The 16,920-nt window shown below is 45.6% G+C and overlaps 1 protein-coding gene across 4 annotated transcripts in view; it reads left to right on the top strand.

The window, feature by feature from the left end:
- shroom2a (shroom family member 2a) overlaps positions 1-16,920 on the top strand; it is a 34,375-nt gene that overhangs the window by 11,017 nt on the left and 6,438 nt on the right. For 3 of the 4 annotated variants that reach the window (XM_079158082.1, XM_079158083.1, XM_079158081.1), the window contains 4 exons: positions 819-967; positions 12,032-12,154; positions 12,619-15,049; positions 15,929-16,017. In XM_079158082.1, the coding sequence (XP_079014208.1) occupies positions 819-967; positions 12,032-12,154; positions 12,619-15,049; positions 15,929-16,017 (2,792 nt within the window). Of the gene's footprint in view, positions 1-818; positions 968-11,299; positions 11,421-12,031; positions 12,155-12,618; positions 15,050-15,928; positions 16,018-16,920 lie in introns of those variants that run through there. The other variant, XM_079158084.1, reaches the window with a different exon arrangement.

Here is a 16,920-nt window from a genome sequence, read left to right as displayed (position 1 = left end):
AATCTGTGTGCAGCACCAGTTCTGCTCCTACTGTCACATACAGCGGAACGTTCATTGAGACGGTTTGGTTTCATCTAGTTTTCTTTTATTAAAGAGCGTTTCCAAAGAGTGTTGTTGTTGTTGTTGTTAAATTAGAAATAGAATGTTAAATGTTACTTATATTTAAATCTATTTATACATACATGAAATTTGACCTCTGCATATGATCATTTATAATTAGTGGATGTAATTGTTGTGACGTCACTCGTTGAAGCCTCGAGTTCAGCATTTTGGCCGTCGCCATCTTGTTTTGTTGCAACCAGTGAACAGGAAGTGACCATATCTGGACTGAGGAGGAGTGACGTAGAGACGCCGTATACGTCTCTGGTAGAGACCTGTCAATCACTGTGTAGCCCCGCCCCTAAAGCATCCCCTGCTTTATGGTCTGTGTGACTCTAAATGGACCATCATTTACTAAATGAACATCATGCTGTATTGAAGAAGACTTGAAACTAGAGATTGAGACCATAAACTCATGTTTACAATGTTTACTGAGGGAATAAATCAAGAGAGAAGTAGAGTCATTTTCTCATAGACTTCTATACAACCAGAGGAGTCGCCCCCTGGTGGACACTAGAGAGAATGCAGCTTTAACACGTGAAGCTTTGACTTCACTCTTGTCTCCTGGACTCAACATATTCTTGTTATAGAAACAGATTTTCTGGAGGAAGCTTTGAGAGAAAAGACGTTGTGTATCACGCTAACCGGCTAGCTTTTGCCGGTAGCATCCCGAAATATCTTGCACCTCTGTAACATAGTGTGTGTTTGTTGTGCTCCAGGTGGAGGAGGGCAGCCAGGCAGCAGCTGTGAGTCTCCAGGTGGGAGACGAGCTCGTCGACATCAACGAGATTCCCCTGAGCGGCTTCAGACAGGAGGCGATCTGCCTGGTGAAGGGCTCCCACAAGACCCTCAGTCTGGTGGTGAAACGGTAGGTAACCAATCCCTGTGCATCTGCTGCTGTCACAGGAGCTACCCCCCCCCCCCCCCACACACACACACACATACCCCACCTAACAGGTCACTATGGAAACATTCCCAACAAGCCGAGGAGTCGGAGGATCTTGCAGCTTCAGAGTGTCTTGTGGACTTTCTGAGCTCTCGGCAGCCGGACGGTCCTGTTCTCCCGGGTTTGCACCGAGCTGCAGTCAGAGCGAGGTCACAGAGTGTGTGACACAGTTTCTCCTCCAGTCGAAAGACGGAAGAGAGAGGTAGCAGGTGACATCATAGGCAGGCGGCGCAGGTGTGGGAAGGACAAACAGAAGGGAAGTTACGATGCAAATCTGGCGCTGACTCAGCCGGCCTCTCACACCCTTTTTCGTGATAAGTTAGCGTTGTTTTGGTTGAGTGAGCCCCACGCTACATGACTACATTCAGTCTTTCTCTGTGACTTATTGACTCCGAGGTACTGTTGAGCATTCATATCTTGTTTAACCGATGAATCATTTGTCAGCTCTGGTCCCGGAGGCCTTCTTCCACATGACCTTGTTGTGAGTGAAACACTGCTCCCATTGTCTCTCTTTGTCCGCTCTGCGTTCTGTTTTTGTATCATATCATAACGTAATCCCTGAACAAACCCCCGTACAAGGAAGTCCATTCACCGTTTATCCCTCCACGAGGACGTGGCTGCGAGTCTCACTTATTGTCTTTTATTCCCCACAGACCAGTTTATTATGGGATGTAGAAACAACGATGTGTTACTGTCTCTAACAATAAGACAAACCTTCTCAGTCAGCGCTTGCTGTGAGTGATGGAGGCTTTTTATAAACTAAGTTTTCTGCCAAAGAGTTTCTTTCTCATAAATGTGTGACTTTAACTTCAGAGTGTTTTATGAGTTTATGATCTCAGAGTTTCTGCAACGTTTTCTTGTAAAGTCTGAGTTGTTTCTCAGAATGTAACCTCCTTTTCTTGGCTCTGTTTATATTATATTATGTTTACGTACGATATCCCTAATACGCCGTCGTACAGTCCGTATGAAGCAGACGAGCATTAAACTCTCAATACACGTCATGACTATTTAATGTTTAGGACTTAAAAAACAAGTTTTCAGGGTCTAATAATCACAAATTACCTTCTTATTGTCCCGTTGAAACAGCAGTTAGAGCGTCTTTAGCTCATGTGACAGACGTCGGGTTGAATGGAATATATATTTTAGTTCTGAAGGCTTTCAGTGGAAACATTGTTTCAAGACGTTTTTGCCAACAAATACAAACCTGCTATGACGTCGCTCCGCTAGCTGCTACGAGCTAACGTCAGTTATGGTTTCATGTGACGGACGGCGTTAGTCGCCCAAATCCCGTCTGATTGGATAAATTAATATACGACCCAGTAAATGATGGATTACTGGAAAAGAGAGGGAGGATGATATTTAACAAGAGATGACGGAACATTTAACACCAGGACGCTGGATTTCAACTTTAAAATGTACTTTTCATTTCTTAAAACATACATTTGTCCCTTTTTCTGTTACTGACTGTAGATTTAATTTGTACTTTTCTGCCAACTAATGTAAAATGGCCGACAGACGCGTCTCTTTGTTTCAAAAACAAGGGTTTCATTTTGATTTTTAGATGTTAAAAAGCAGATAATTAGGATAAATAGAATATCGACTAAGCAGCACGTTTATCAGGTACACCTGATTAAAACCAATGTAGTCTGAAACAGCAGTAATACAACACATCCTTTATCAGGTAATACTTTCCACTTTCTGTTTAAACTGTTGGTCAGTTAGGAGGCTGTAGTTTGTGGTGATGTTACATTATGTTTGTATCGTACTAAGAGGTGTTTCGGATGTGTCGGATGATGGATTTGTCCACTTATTTATATCAGTGAACTTCCTCTTACAGCCTCTGAATTGAACAACAACACCTTCTCGTAGCAGCAACGTGTGTTCTCTACTCTTGAAACTGAGAGAATCTGAAGTGAGTTCATCTCCAGGAGAGCAGGAGGCCTCGCTGAAGGATCTGGGTTTTGTCATTTCGGTACGCTCGTAATTGTAAATGGGGGGAAAACACATTTCCTTACAAGGACAAGTCTCATTGTTCTTATTGCGTTTTCTACAAAGACTTTTACTCCCGCGGGACTCTTTTCTTCTCTCAGCTCGTCTGCGCTGAAGAACTCCGTCTGTTCACACAGACCGCAGCAACAAAGTCAAGTGTGGAATAAAGCAAAGTGGGCTCATTCCAGAATGAACCGCGTTTTATTTGTTCTCTCCTTTTATCCAGCTGTAGAAAGCTGGTTGTTCTGCAGTGCAGCATTCTGTTTGGTTTACGGTTTTAATCCGTGCCCGAGCATGCAGGCGTGAAGCCGCGAAACTCCTTTTTCTGTTTTCTATCTCTGGGATCTCGTCGGGTAGCCGGACGAGGATCAGGAAGCTGTCAGAACCTGCAGGTCTGCAGGTGTGGTCTCTTTACCGAGAGTCGTTGTTATTCTGCGTGCAGTGACTAATGCCGTGCTGCTGGTGTCGTGCAGGAGAGAGCGTCTCGTAGAGGACGGAGAGGTGTGGTTATCTGTGGGAAACAGACACTAAACTACTGCCTCGACTCCAGCGTGTCGACAGAGGGAATGTACTCATTAAACTTCATCCGTCTCATTGAAAACATCTGCAAGTCAAAAACAAAAGCTAGAGTTGTACGTGTTCTGGCAAAATGAGTTAAAGCGTGCCGACACTAACTGCTCTCTGGGATCGTCCCACATCGTTTCCTCACGCTTTCTGTTGTTGAGTTGTAATTTGGTTAAACGTGGAGGATTTGAGGTTGAATTCTTTTTACTATCCTGTCACTAAACTGCACATGGACACAGAGCCTGTGTTGAGCTGAAGTTTGGATATCTCGGGTATTACAGTGAAGCTAAACTCTTTTTTTCCATGAGGTGTTCACGTTATTTTGTCTACCTCTCTAGTGTAGGACCCCCTGCGGTGGTCTGCCCTCCTTCCTGGTTCCCTTGAGGCCTTGGCAGTCCGTTCAGCTGTGACGTCGGAGTGAATCATTAAACTTTAACAACGTGAAGCTTGAAGTTTGTTGGTGGCGTTTGGTTTCCCCCTCCTGGTTACAGACGAACCACAGTCACTCAACACGCTTCAGTGTTTACCATTCTCTCTCCTCAACAGTTCTCTGATAAAAACACGATTTAACAAAGAACAGTTTGTTTTTATTAACTTTAGAAATGTTAAAAATCTACATTATAGTAAATATTTATCAGCCAAATCAAATAGTTAACAGAATATTCAACCTTTGTTTCTTTATAACACATTTAATACTGGACTTCTTTCTCTACGGGGTTTGAATGAAGGTGATGAAGTAGTTTATAAATATGAGTTTATAATTAATTACAACCCCTCCTCATAGTGGAGGTTGATTTATGTCTTTTTATTAGTTAAACCAACAGTCTGTTAGTGTCATAAAACTAACTGATCATCACAAAAGAAACAACGGAGCCAATATAACTTCCTGTTCACATTCTCTATGCCTCTGATATCGATCACTGAGGATCCGCATTAACAGATTCAGATCCCTTTGATGTTTGATTCCAGCAGCTGGTCTACAAGGATCCAGAATATCTTTCAAAAATCATTTCAACGAGTCAGTAAACCATCAAAAATACTAAATGTTATACTTTTACTTTGTTATCGTAATTTAAATAAAAGATTGTATTTTTATTGATTTAAATAAATCTCTTAATTATTATCTTTACTGAAGTATAATAATGTGTTTAGAGCTCGTGTTAGAAGTTAAACAGCTCATAATTCATCTCTAATATCTGTTTTATATTCATGTGAAAACTTCTTCAAACTACTGGATTTATTCAAGTTTACCACTAAAACTACATTTTACAGACTACATGTGAACACATCATGATAACGTTATAATGTAGCTTCAGCCAGTACTCGTGTTCACTGAGCAGAGCCTGAAGGCATCATGATGTCACTGAAGTGAACCTTCGTTGGTTAGCCGTTAGCGGTGCTGCTAACGTTAAACCACCGACTGCAAAAACCGTGGTAATGCTCAAGAGGTCATCCATACCATAATAACTCTACTTTAGCAGCAACAGAAGTCAGGCTGGCGGTTCCACGGTGTTACACTCACGTTCACAAGCTTGTGCAGAACTACGGTGGCCTTCAGGTGACGTGGAAGTCTCTCTACAGTCTGTCTGGTTTGTCCGTTCTGGGCTTCTGTAGAAACATGGAGGGGCAGCATGGCGGACTCCGCCTCCTGCTCCATGTGTAGATATGAAGGACTCATTCTAAGCTAACGAAAACACAACGATTCCAAGTTTCTGGTGATTCTACACTAAAGAAGACATGAATATTATATTTCTTATCTAACAGACATTCTGCACACTGGCTCTTTAAACGTACTTTGAGTTTAGTGTAATGAAATGTGCATAACGTTCACTCGTTGCTGCATGGAGAACCTTACATCAACGCGCTCAATCCAATTACACCTGAGGAGAGCTTATTGGCCCAACCTACAGCGTGAGGGGGGGGGGGGGGTTACATTTACTGCTCTTTGTTTTTCTTAATAAGTCCGTGTAGCATGTCAGGAATGCTGTGCGCTGAATTCCTGTCGTAAGCAGATTTCTTAAAATTGTTTAAGTCTCAGCAGAGGAAATCCTAGTTTAGAGACTTACTTGTTTTAATCTTGTTTGCACCCCTCCTCGGGTTTTCTTTTTGGTTTGCTCCGTTCCTGAGGTGAGACACTGAAGTAGATATTAGCCGTTAGACAAGAAGACAGTGTCAGTAAAGTATTTAATATTTTATATACATATATATATTTATATCTTATAGAGTCTAATGAAAGAAAACATACACATACATGTTATTTATCATGATGTGAATCTGGGAAAAATCATTGTCGGACGTCAGTGTTTGATTTTTGCGTTTCCGTCATTGGGGAAGCAGCGACACTTTCCCGATTGGACAACATGATCAAATACTTTTGTCTTCACATACCAGCCGGTAGGAATGTTTACGGAGAAGATCGCCCTGAGGGAGCAACAGTCAGAGCATGCATGACATCACATAAACATGTCCTCCACGCTGTGTGCATGTTTGATCCCGCTACGATATAACAAATGACTCTTATAGAGTGACGGTTGGTTAATCATTGCAGTTCACAGTTTGTCATGAGGAGGGACTTCAGTTAATCTTGTCTTTAACGCCTGTTATAACCGGTAAAGGGAGGCTGAGCTACTGAGTTAAAGGTTCTCCTCCACAGTCAGGGTTCTACTGCAGGAGAACCAGCACAGGAGCAAAGAAATGTTCTGCTGTGGACGTATTTGAGACTCTCTTATCAGTTTAAGTTTAAAATTCCCCCAAAACGACCTGCATGGTGATAATAGACGGTGTTTCAGACGCGCAGGACTTTGTCTCGGAGATGTTGTCCAGACTGAAGGTGTCCAGGTGCTTCTGACTCCGGGTCAGCGCAGACAGCCGGTGACTTGACAGCCGGAATGCCACCGAGCTCAGGAATGTGCTGGTCATTACGCGCCGCTCACGGTTCACCTCGCTCACCCCGAAATACATGACTGGGTTGATTGTAGCGTCTGCTTGAAGGGGTTCTTTGTCAGGAATCCAGCGCTCACCTGTTGGGTGTAACCACCTCAGCGTTTCTCTGCTTCACACTGTCCAGAGATCTCACTTTTGCTCAAATCAAAACCAGACATCGTTAACGATCCAGTTTGCTAAAAAGAAGAAGCGTTCGCCGTCGCAGTGAGAGCCCAGTTTGGACCGCATGCTTGATCGCGTCCCTCACAATAGATCTCTGTGAGTTTGACTGCCTCCGTATCAGCTCTGTGACCTCTCGCCGCTCTGCCACATCACGTTAATCAGAAGCAGGGAAAGAAACCTTGTTTACCCCCGTTTCTGTCCTTTAGGATGGTCGTTATCTAAAGGCGACTATAACCTGTACAGCTGTAACATCTGGACAGTTCACATTGGCAGAAAAATTGACATATTAGTTGAATTTACTCACAACCCTGCAAATTAGAGCATTTTATTGCTTGTTGTCTAATTCAAACTGCACAGCAGTTGGCGCTCTTTGTTTGGGGGATTATTTCATATACAGAACCAGATCCCCCCCGACAGTTCTGTTATATTGTTATGTGATAGAAAGACAATGTAACTTTATCAACACAAAGTTATTTATTGGTTGTTAATCTCGACACTTTATTTCTTTACTCACTTTATTCGTTTTCTGAATTATCTCGCCGTCATAGACTGTATGAAGGAAGTGACGTCACTCATTAGTTTGTGGACGTTTTGAAGCTTTGAGTTCAGCGATTTGGCCGTTGCCATCTTGTCTTTTTTGCAACCAGTGAACAGGAAGTGACCATATGTGGACTGAGGAGGAGTGACGTAGAGACCTGTCAATCACTGTGTAGCCCCGCCCCTAAAGCATCCCCTGCTTTATGGTCTGTTTGACTCTAAATGGACCATCATTTACTAAATGAACATCATGCTGTATTGAAGAAGACTTGAAACTAGAGATTGAGACCATAAACTCATGTTTACAATGTTTACTGAGGTAATAAATCAATGAATTGTGTCATTAAGTAAAATACTAATATTATAAATTCATCTCAACTAAAACAGTTTCAGTCCAAATGCTAATCTTAGCCCAGTGAGCATGAGGTTTATTATGAGCACCGCCGAGGAGGTTTTGTTTCCTGTTTGTCTGTTTGTCTGCAGGGTTACTGAACCCTGATTTATTCTGCGTTATTTTTCACTGATTTGAACGCATAACAAGCAACAAGAAAACATGGCCGCCACCACAAACATGGAGACAAACTCAACAGGCATGTATGCAGATCTTCTTCATTATAAGCAGCAGTATTTCATGTTGTTACATGTTGCAGGATGCACCGTTGTGTCACGGTTGCGTAGTGGTTGCTGGTCTGAGTTCTCCTCTAGTTGTGTATTAATTACTTCTACATTCATTAAACTCAAGCTGACAGGATGAGCCTCAGTAAGTAGCTTTAAAGTTGTTAAAGTTTCCTGTTGCTGACGTCCGTGCTCGGCCAGTTGCTCGTTGCCTCAAAAGGCAATTCAGGAAAAATAACTCGCACCCCCCCCCCCCCCCCCCCCCCCCAAAGAGCAACCTGTTGCCATAGCGATGGTAGAAATGCACTGCACAAGAGGGGCGACGACAAGACAAGAGTCCGGCATTTCATCCCCAGCATTAGCATATTAGCCCCTTTAGAGCCAATGAGACGAGGGGACTGGCCGTGACAATAGCCCCCCCCCCCCCCCCCCCCCGCCTCCTTTTTGGGGTAAGACCCCCGTAATCCTGAAGGAAATCTCCCCTCAGTCCAAACTAATTCTGCCCAGAGAACTTTAGTTCTTCCCGTCATGTCCGGTCTGTGCTGAGTCTGCTGTAGACCGGCGGAGGTGGATCAGCGTGGACCAGGACCTCCTGCATGTCTCTTTATTTTGGCTCGTCTGTGGAATGTTGGTTCCTGAGCGGCGCACACGGCTACAACAACTGGCCTCGCTCCCAAACCGAGCTCCGGGGTGATCTCGCTGTATTTGGAGAACACGTTTCTTCTTTTGTGTCCGTTTTTTAACTCCGTCATCCAGATGTTCGGTGAGTCAAAACATGATGCCACGTTTCACAGTCGCTTTCTTTAACGTGTTAAAACTGTTTGAAGTCGTACCTGCTGATTGTTTTGATATCTGAGGGGACACATCGGGGCCCTTCTTGGTGTTTTGACCCTAATACTCTGTTTTTGTTTTTGTCTTAATATTCATGATGAGGTCACACGTTCATTTAGGTTAAGCCACGATCAGACTAAACCAGAATGCAAATTAATCTTTGAGGGACAGACCTAAAGGTGAAAAACTAGAATCATCTGTGAATACTCTCCTAAAGTATCATTAATATGTGAGTTACTCAGTTTAATAGGTTGTTTCTGTGCGTGCATGTTAGGTTATTGTTGGACGTGGACCGGTTGGTACCGGATACATCTGAAGTGAAATGGGGCTCTAAACTGGCCCCCCCCCCCCCCCACCCACCCCACCCCCCCGCCCCCATTCCAGCCTCCTGGTTCCCTCTCGGAGCATATCTGTTGTGGCCCAGCTGTAGCCCTGACGATAGGCCTAATAAAACCAGCCTCATTTGCATACCAATAGCCGGGGCGCCATGTGTGGCGAGCTCCTCGTGCCCCACAGACACGGGACGGGGAAGACCGGCCGGGCTCCATGTTGGCTTTTTCTCTTTGTCCTCTGAAATAGGCCTGGATGTTTTTTTAATCCACGATTAAGTGTAAGAAGTGATTGAGTTTAACCAATCCTCCGTTTATCAGAGTGAGTGTAGGCTGCAGATACAAGCGGCTCGTGTTCCACGTCGTACTTTCAGGTTTCCATCTGAAGGAAGCGGCTCTTTGGACGTCTTGTCATCAAGTCGTTGAGGGCCTTTAGGCTGAGGGGTCACGACCTCGTGACCTCACGGCTTTGTGGGGTCGTGACCAATGAGAACGTCGGCAGCAGAGCTTTGTCTAAACTTCTAGACCAGCACGACGCCAAAGTTCCCCCTCAGTTAAAAACTAGTAACCGAAGGTCCAGAGAACCGACTGAGACGCAAAATAAGAGATTTATCATCAGAGTCTGAGAACAAACTCATTGAGAGAAAACGTCCTTTTAAAGAGACGTTTAGTTCATTACAGACGTTTAGAGACTCTACAGGTGAATAAAACATGAACTCATAGATTCACCATGAAGCTTCACCACTTCATCACTCACACTAAGAGGAGGATTTACTGTGTTACAAGTTCACTGACATGTGATGTTTAAATATGCAAATGAGGCATTATGTAACGGTAACTCTACGGATGTAAACAGACAAAGTATAAAATAAATGTTTTATTTCCTCTTGTCTGAAAGAAGACGAGTTGTGGAGGAAAAATAGACCAAAAAATCTCTGAATTGTCTGTAGATTGTTTCGTTCATTAGGTGCAGAAAATGTAAATCTTTCTATCGATTCAGATCTGATTTAAGGAAAACAAAACACAAAAAGTCCTCAAAGTATTTACAGAGAAGTCAAAGAGAAAACACTCAAACACAGACCTGGATCTAGTTTGTTGGCCCATTTTATACATGTGTGTATATTTATATATTTATATATATATATATATATATATATATATATATATACACATTACTTTGCATATTTCCCGTTAACCCTCCCCATTTGGTATAAAGTCACCGAAGGTGAACTAAAGGACCACCGGAGCCTCTCGTTCCTGTTAAATGATATCGGGGCGTCTGGGAGGCAGACGCCAGCTTGGATGGAGGGTTGGTGGCCGATGTGGCTGATCTGATTGATCTGATTGAGTGAGAGATTCTCTGCTCCGTTAAGCCCCCCCCCCCCCCCCCCCGCTGCCCCCCCGCTGCCCCCCCCCCCCCCCGCTGGGACCATATGGAGTCTGAGCTCGACCAGCTCGCCTCAGTGACGTCCGGTTTAACGAGCCTAACGAGACACGAGTGAAACAAATCTGTGTTTTGTGTTTGGAGGTCCGTCAAACGAGGTCGATCTCACACTGAAAACTGTGACGCCATGCGTTAGTCTGACCAGCAGGAGGCGCTATAACACCACGCATCAGTCAACATGAACACTGGTGCTGATTACTGTCCTGTGAATAACAACACGGAGATCATTCAGAGGAAGCCGAGGACATCTAGAGAACCTTTGTCCTTCTTTTAGACGCAGACGTCCACAACAAACTTTTATTCATCTTTTATTTTAATGGTTTGTCCCGTTGAGAGCTCAGTAACGAGGCCGACCTGCACACAAACAGCAGCAGCACACAGCGTCAACAACATATAAGCAGCGCAGCATTAAAATGATCACACAGAACATAATATTGCATTTCCACCATAAACTCTTTCAGGGTTTCTGTGTTTGGAAGCTTGAGAGGAGATATCAGCACAAACTTACTGACATTTAACAAGTACATCTTGTATTTCACGTTTACTGAAATGTTTTGTTTAAATATGCAAATGAGGCATTATCTAATGGTAACTTTTGGTGAATTTAGGAGAAAGTAGTAAAATAAATGTTTTCTTTCCTCTCGGCTGAAAGAAGACGAGTTATGGAGGAAATAGTCTGTAGATTGTTCATGCTCAAGATAATGTGAACAACAACACATAAAAAGTCCCTTAAACAGAGAAACGTCCATAATGTGGTGTCAGATGGTCTTTGTCCTGTCCGTTGTCTCTGAGCTCTTAGTGTGTGTGTGTGTGTGTGTGTGTGTGTGTGTGTGTGTGTGTTCCTCCCCCTGCTGCCCAGGAATATGAACATGGTGGATATAGTAGCTCAGAAAATGCCCTCTGAGAATGACGTGCATGTGGCAAGAAGCTTTCTCACGAAGATTTTGCGAAGTTCCATGAGGTACGGTTCTGTGGCTTCATCGTAACCAGTAGTACCCCCCCCCCCACATTCCTCTGGTCATAATCTCATCCTCATTCCTCTCATAGCGACTCTCCCTCTCCTGTGGTTTGGTGCTCTTTGGATTCTCCTGTGGTTCATTGTCATTAGATGCAAGATGTTCATCCCATGTGTGCAGCATGCAGCACACACCTGTCTGTCCGTGACGTGTACGCACATGTTTTTGTGTCCGTGTGCTGACTGAAGTTGAACTGGGGTGCATGTTTATGCTGATATTCTCTGTTCATGTTTTCTCTGACATGCAATTCAGAAAGAATCTCTTTAAAGGGTACGTTTGAATGTGCAGAACTGACAACCGTGCAAAGGTTTTGATGGGTTTCCATCTGTAAATCAAATCAAAAAAGCTGCACAAAAGTGCCTCCTCAGCATACAGTAGATGCAGTAATGTGGAGTACCGAACCACGACAATGCACACATTTCTTCATATTTAGTAAAACATTTTCACAACATGCAGTAAAACTAGTTTATTATTTTACCAGTTGAGCTGATAGCGGTACACTCTGTTTCCCACCAGGTTCAGGTCTCTAATCCTGATTTTTCTGCCCTCTCTGCAGGAGGAATGAACCCATAAGCAGGCCTCACTCCTGGCACGCCACCAAGTTCAACGAGAGCCAATCAGAGGCCGCCAAAACGCAGTCTCCGCCCACACAAGTCCGGCACGCCAGATATGATGCAAGGTAACTCGGGGTGTCTTGAAGTTTGCCTCTTTGAGTCTCTGAGTGTTAGATATCAAGCAGTTTAGATAAAAAATATATTAATAAACGTAAAGGGGTTTTACACTTTATATCTTCTGTTTGTTGAAATTAACAGAAATGGGCTTTTACCAATAAAATAAATCTAAAAGTTTTGGGCATTTTCCCAGTAATGGTGAATAAAGATTCTCTATCTTTATTTTTTTTACCTGTTTTCATCCTGGAAACATCCTTCAAACCCATATCGTAGACCCTTCTGTCTGCTTCTCAATGAGATCGCTTTCCAAAAATGTCCACAAAACAACCAAAAACCTCTCAGAAGGAGGTCTATGATCTATTGTGTATCAATTTAAGGATCCTTGATGAACAGCAATGTGTAGGTAAATGTCTATTTTTGCAGTATTTTGCAGGTTTTGTTGTATTTTCACACCTTTCGCTTTAACCTGCAGCTCGTCTTCCACTGATCTGTCCTCTGGCTGGGAGCAAACAGACCTGCGCAGAGTGTCCGACCAGTTCAGCTCTCTCGGCAGCATGGACAGCCTAGAGCATGTCTCGCACCCGTACCCTGCCGGTCAGCTGTCGCCCGCCAAGTCCAACAACAGCATGGAGCATCTCGGAGGAGGCAAACGAGACTCGGCCTACAGCTCCTTCTCCACCAGCTCCGGCACTCCGGACTACACCCTCTCGAAGAGCAACGCCGCCTCCACGGAGAACATGCTCTATAAGGTCGGTCAGTGGGACGCGGGGGGAAAGCACAACAATGCCAGAAACAGCCAGAGCGTGATTGAGGGAGTGAAACAGGACGATAGGGTGGCATACTTCCAGATGCCGGGAGTTAACTCGGGCTGTGCCGGCCCGCAGGCCGACGACTCGGCCGGCTCGCGCCATTCCACTTCAAGCAGAATCAGCTTAGGGCCCGTTTGGCACGTCCCCGAAACGAAAAAGAAGACCACTTCCCCGTCTCCTCCGCCTCCGCCTCCGCCCGCACGCAGTGACAGTTTTGCTGCGACAAAGGTGCACGAAAGGGGGCTCGTCGTAGCTCACCCCGAAGGACCGGACTCGCACAAGACCGCCACCGAAAACCGCCGCGGCCACAACCCGACCCTGAAAAACGACGGCGACGTTTCACACGCTTCGTCCGATAAATCGAACCAGTTCGGCTCAAACAAGCAGCAATCCTTGTCCAGCAGCGACGTTCGGCAAGGCCAGCCCTACCACCAAAGGCACCATAGTGACAAAAGCACTTTTTGTTCTCAGCCCCGAACTATGTCCGTGCCAAAGCCACAGAACGTCGGGGGATATTACTGCAGCATGCAGGAGCTGCCGACCAACGGTTCCGCGCAACACTTTGGTCAGAACCACAGAAGGAACTTGAGCACCTCGATGTCCACCACAGCCGCCGACCAAAACACAGACAGCAGCCGACACAGCCGGTACTACTGCGTCACGACGGTTCAGGCCGCGCAGCACAACCCGCCGTCTGGAAAATCGGAGGACAGGAAGAGCGTCGCCGGCTCGGACCCGGCACAGGCCGGAAATGAGCGCAACTCCCTCAGTCCGCAGACGGTCGCCAAAGTGAAGTATCATCTGCCCCAACAGCAGCAACACTCCTCTCTCGCTAAAGACAGCAACGGGTACAGCAAGCACCAAGTCACGACCGTGATAGAAACCTCTGTACCCAAATCCAGCCTTGACGACAGGGGAAGCCAGAGAGGACACAACGCAGAGCCCCAGTTCACGAGTCACGCTTCTAGCAGGCAGCCCGAACAGCGGAGGTCTCTGCCGCCGCCGCCGCCGCAACACCACCAAGACGTCAGACATCACGGCCAAGCGAGCAACAAGATCTGCCCCCAGGCGACGCCCATGCTTCACTTTCTGTCCATGGACGACGCCGCGGGCCAAGACGAGGCGACGAGAGGCCCGAACTCCGAGGAGTCCCTCGACAGCAAGATGGCGAGACGCAGCGACCGCTTTGCCACCACGTTGAGGAACGAGATCCAGATGAGAAGAGCCAAGCTGCAGAAAAGTATGAGTGCGGTCGCCCTTCCTGGTACCGAGGGAGAGACCGAGGACAATCAGGATGTCTGGAAGTCCACTGAAAGCACCACCCCGACCTCTGCAGACGGCTCCTTCACCAGCTCCTACAAGGATAATCTGAAGGAAGCACAAGCAAGGGTGCTGAAGGCCACGTCTTTCAGGAGGAAGGACCTGGAGCCCATGCTGCTGGAGCACCCTGCGGCCGAGGCCTTACCCAACTACCCGTCCTCGGTGCTGGCCCGGAAAGATGTCGCCCCTCTGCCCACCGTCTCAGAGTCCGTAATGAGTAAGTCCGGGCCCGGCGGCGGTCAGGTGACTCGCATCGGTGGCCGTAAGCGTTTTCCCGCGGAGAAGAAGGTGCGGTCTTTCTCCGAACCGGGCAAAATCCACGAAGTCGGGGTGAAGGAAGATCTCCCTCGCCATGAGAGCTCCTCGCTAGACCAACAGAGGCTCCGTAAAGAAAGCGGGAAACCAACTTTCCCCAATCACGTCCCCTCTCGGAGCGGTATGGAGAACCCCGCAGAGACCAGGACCCGAGGTCTCGCCTCCGCCAGTGAAACAGAGGACACGATGAAAGGCATCAGGAGCAGAGAGTACACCGAAGAGGTCCAGGAAGGTCCTCGCTCTGCACACAAGCAGGTCGTCCTAGACCAGCAGAGACTGGGCACCTTCGCTGAGTACGAGGCCAGGTGGAATGTACAGAAACCTCCTCCGGAAACGAGAGCCTCCGGACGGTACCGGTCAGCTGATAACATCCTGGATCCGGGACCGGAGGAGAGAACTAAAACCACCTGTTTCCACGAGAGATCCCGATCGTCTCCATCAGCGGACATCTATGGAAAGGTGAGTGTTGACAGAAGTGGGTATTTACCTGACGGGGAGGGTTTAATTAAAGATATGAAGAAAATGCTATTGAGTTGCATTGTGGGAAACGTAGTATCCAGTGTTTTTCAGGGCTTAGCTGGAGACAAAAGCCAGGATATCTTGACCCCTGATGCTTCAATTTTTTATTTATTTATTATTCCCAAATACAAAACTAAATTGCTTGAATATCCCTTTTTAAAGGGACAGTTCACCCCAAAATCAAAAGAAATGCATATGTATCCTCTAACCTTTTTAATGTTATTTATCAATCTAGATTGTTTTAGTGTGAGTTGTTGGAGATGTCGTCTGTAGAGAACTGAACTACACCCGCCAACCGCATCACAGTGCAGAAGGAAGCGTGAATCCTCCGTGAAGGCGCGATGATGATGTAAACATCGATGTTGTCTTCCTCGGCTGAGCTGTAACGTTAGCTAGCGCAATGACGCTACGTGAGCTAGCAGTGTCGAGTAGAGACGCACGCTTCCACAAAGAGTGTTAACGACTTGAACAAACTCCTTTATTGGAGTAAACAAAATGAGAGGCCTCGTGGTTCTAACTGAGTCACTTAAACGCCGCAACTGTTTGTCTAAAAGCCGCCTCGAGGGATTCAAACATGTGCTCACTCAGGGTGGAAGGAACAGGAGCAGGAAGGAAAGAGCCAAGTCAAATATTAATCCATGTTTGTTCATAAAGACACACCCTCGGCTTAAGGAACAGAGAGGGGGCATCAACGCACGGTTGTTTTATTTCACTATTGGAAAAAAACCAGGAAGCTACAGCATGAGCTGATTGTAATAAGTACAAACTGGATTTTGGCTCCTTTGGATAACTCTGTGTTTGTTCCACTTTCCTTCACAGAAGATTCCAGTTCCTGCAAGAAACCCTGAGAAGACAGAATATTCCCAGACGGAGAGTAAACCTGCTGGACCGCTCGTCGCTGCCACAGGGTGAGTGGATCTCGTGTGATGTACCTGCTGGTGCACCGGCCTCTTTGGTGGTGGGACCAGTATCCAGGACTGGATTGCCTCAGAGCTGCTCGTAGAGGAACAGTGAAGTCTTTATAATCTGTCGAGGCATTCCGATGGCTCTGCCTTGGAGCAGCTGTGACAGCATAAGCCGTCTCTCTCTCTTGGCTGAGCTTTGTGTCGTTTGCTGGAGGTTTGCCGGCGTAGGCGAGACATCTGACTCATGACAAGTGAGGAAGTGTTTTCTTCATCAGAATGTGATGGGGACCCGAGGTCAGGGGCCCCAAGGCATGAAATGATCCTCAATAAGATCTAAGTTACTTTGCATAGTTGGATTTTGGCTCCGTGGACGTTCAACGTTGGTCATAAACATTCAAAATGTTGAAATACAGAAACCAAACGTAAATGTGACAAAAATAATCCCACAAAGATGGTGAAAGAAATAAAACATGAACGTGGACAGGAACACTTAGAAACAAGAGTGTTAAGAAGTGCTTTCACTCCTTTAAACTCCAGTAGACGGAATAAATCTTACGTGGAATATCTTTATATTTTCATATATCTTTAATATTTGAAATGAAATGATCCCGTCGTCGTATTCCTTTGTTGTCTCATGCTACATGCTAAGCTAAGTATTTAAAGATCCAAATTAAAACATTGAATCAAAGTTAATATGAACAGCTGGTAAAATGATGAAAATGACAATATACATTGATCGCTATGGGTGTTAAGGAATTCTGTAAACTCGATATGTTGCAACTGAATTTATAGTGTTGATTTTAGATTTGATGATTAACGCTTTGAGTCTGTAAACGTCTGGTTTCGGTACCTTGAAAGTGCTTTAAAGGTACTTTTTAATTCATTTTAACTGTATGAAAACACCTG

Source organism: Pholis gunnellus (assembly GCF_910591455.1).
Source record: "Pholis gunnellus genome assembly, chromosome: 4".
In the NCBI taxonomy this organism is placed as follows: domain Eukaryota; kingdom Metazoa; phylum Chordata; class Actinopteri; order Perciformes; family Pholidae; genus Pholis; species Pholis gunnellus.
The sequence above is the reverse complement of the archived record's forward strand: the minus strand, read 5'-3'. Positions and strand labels throughout refer to the sequence as shown.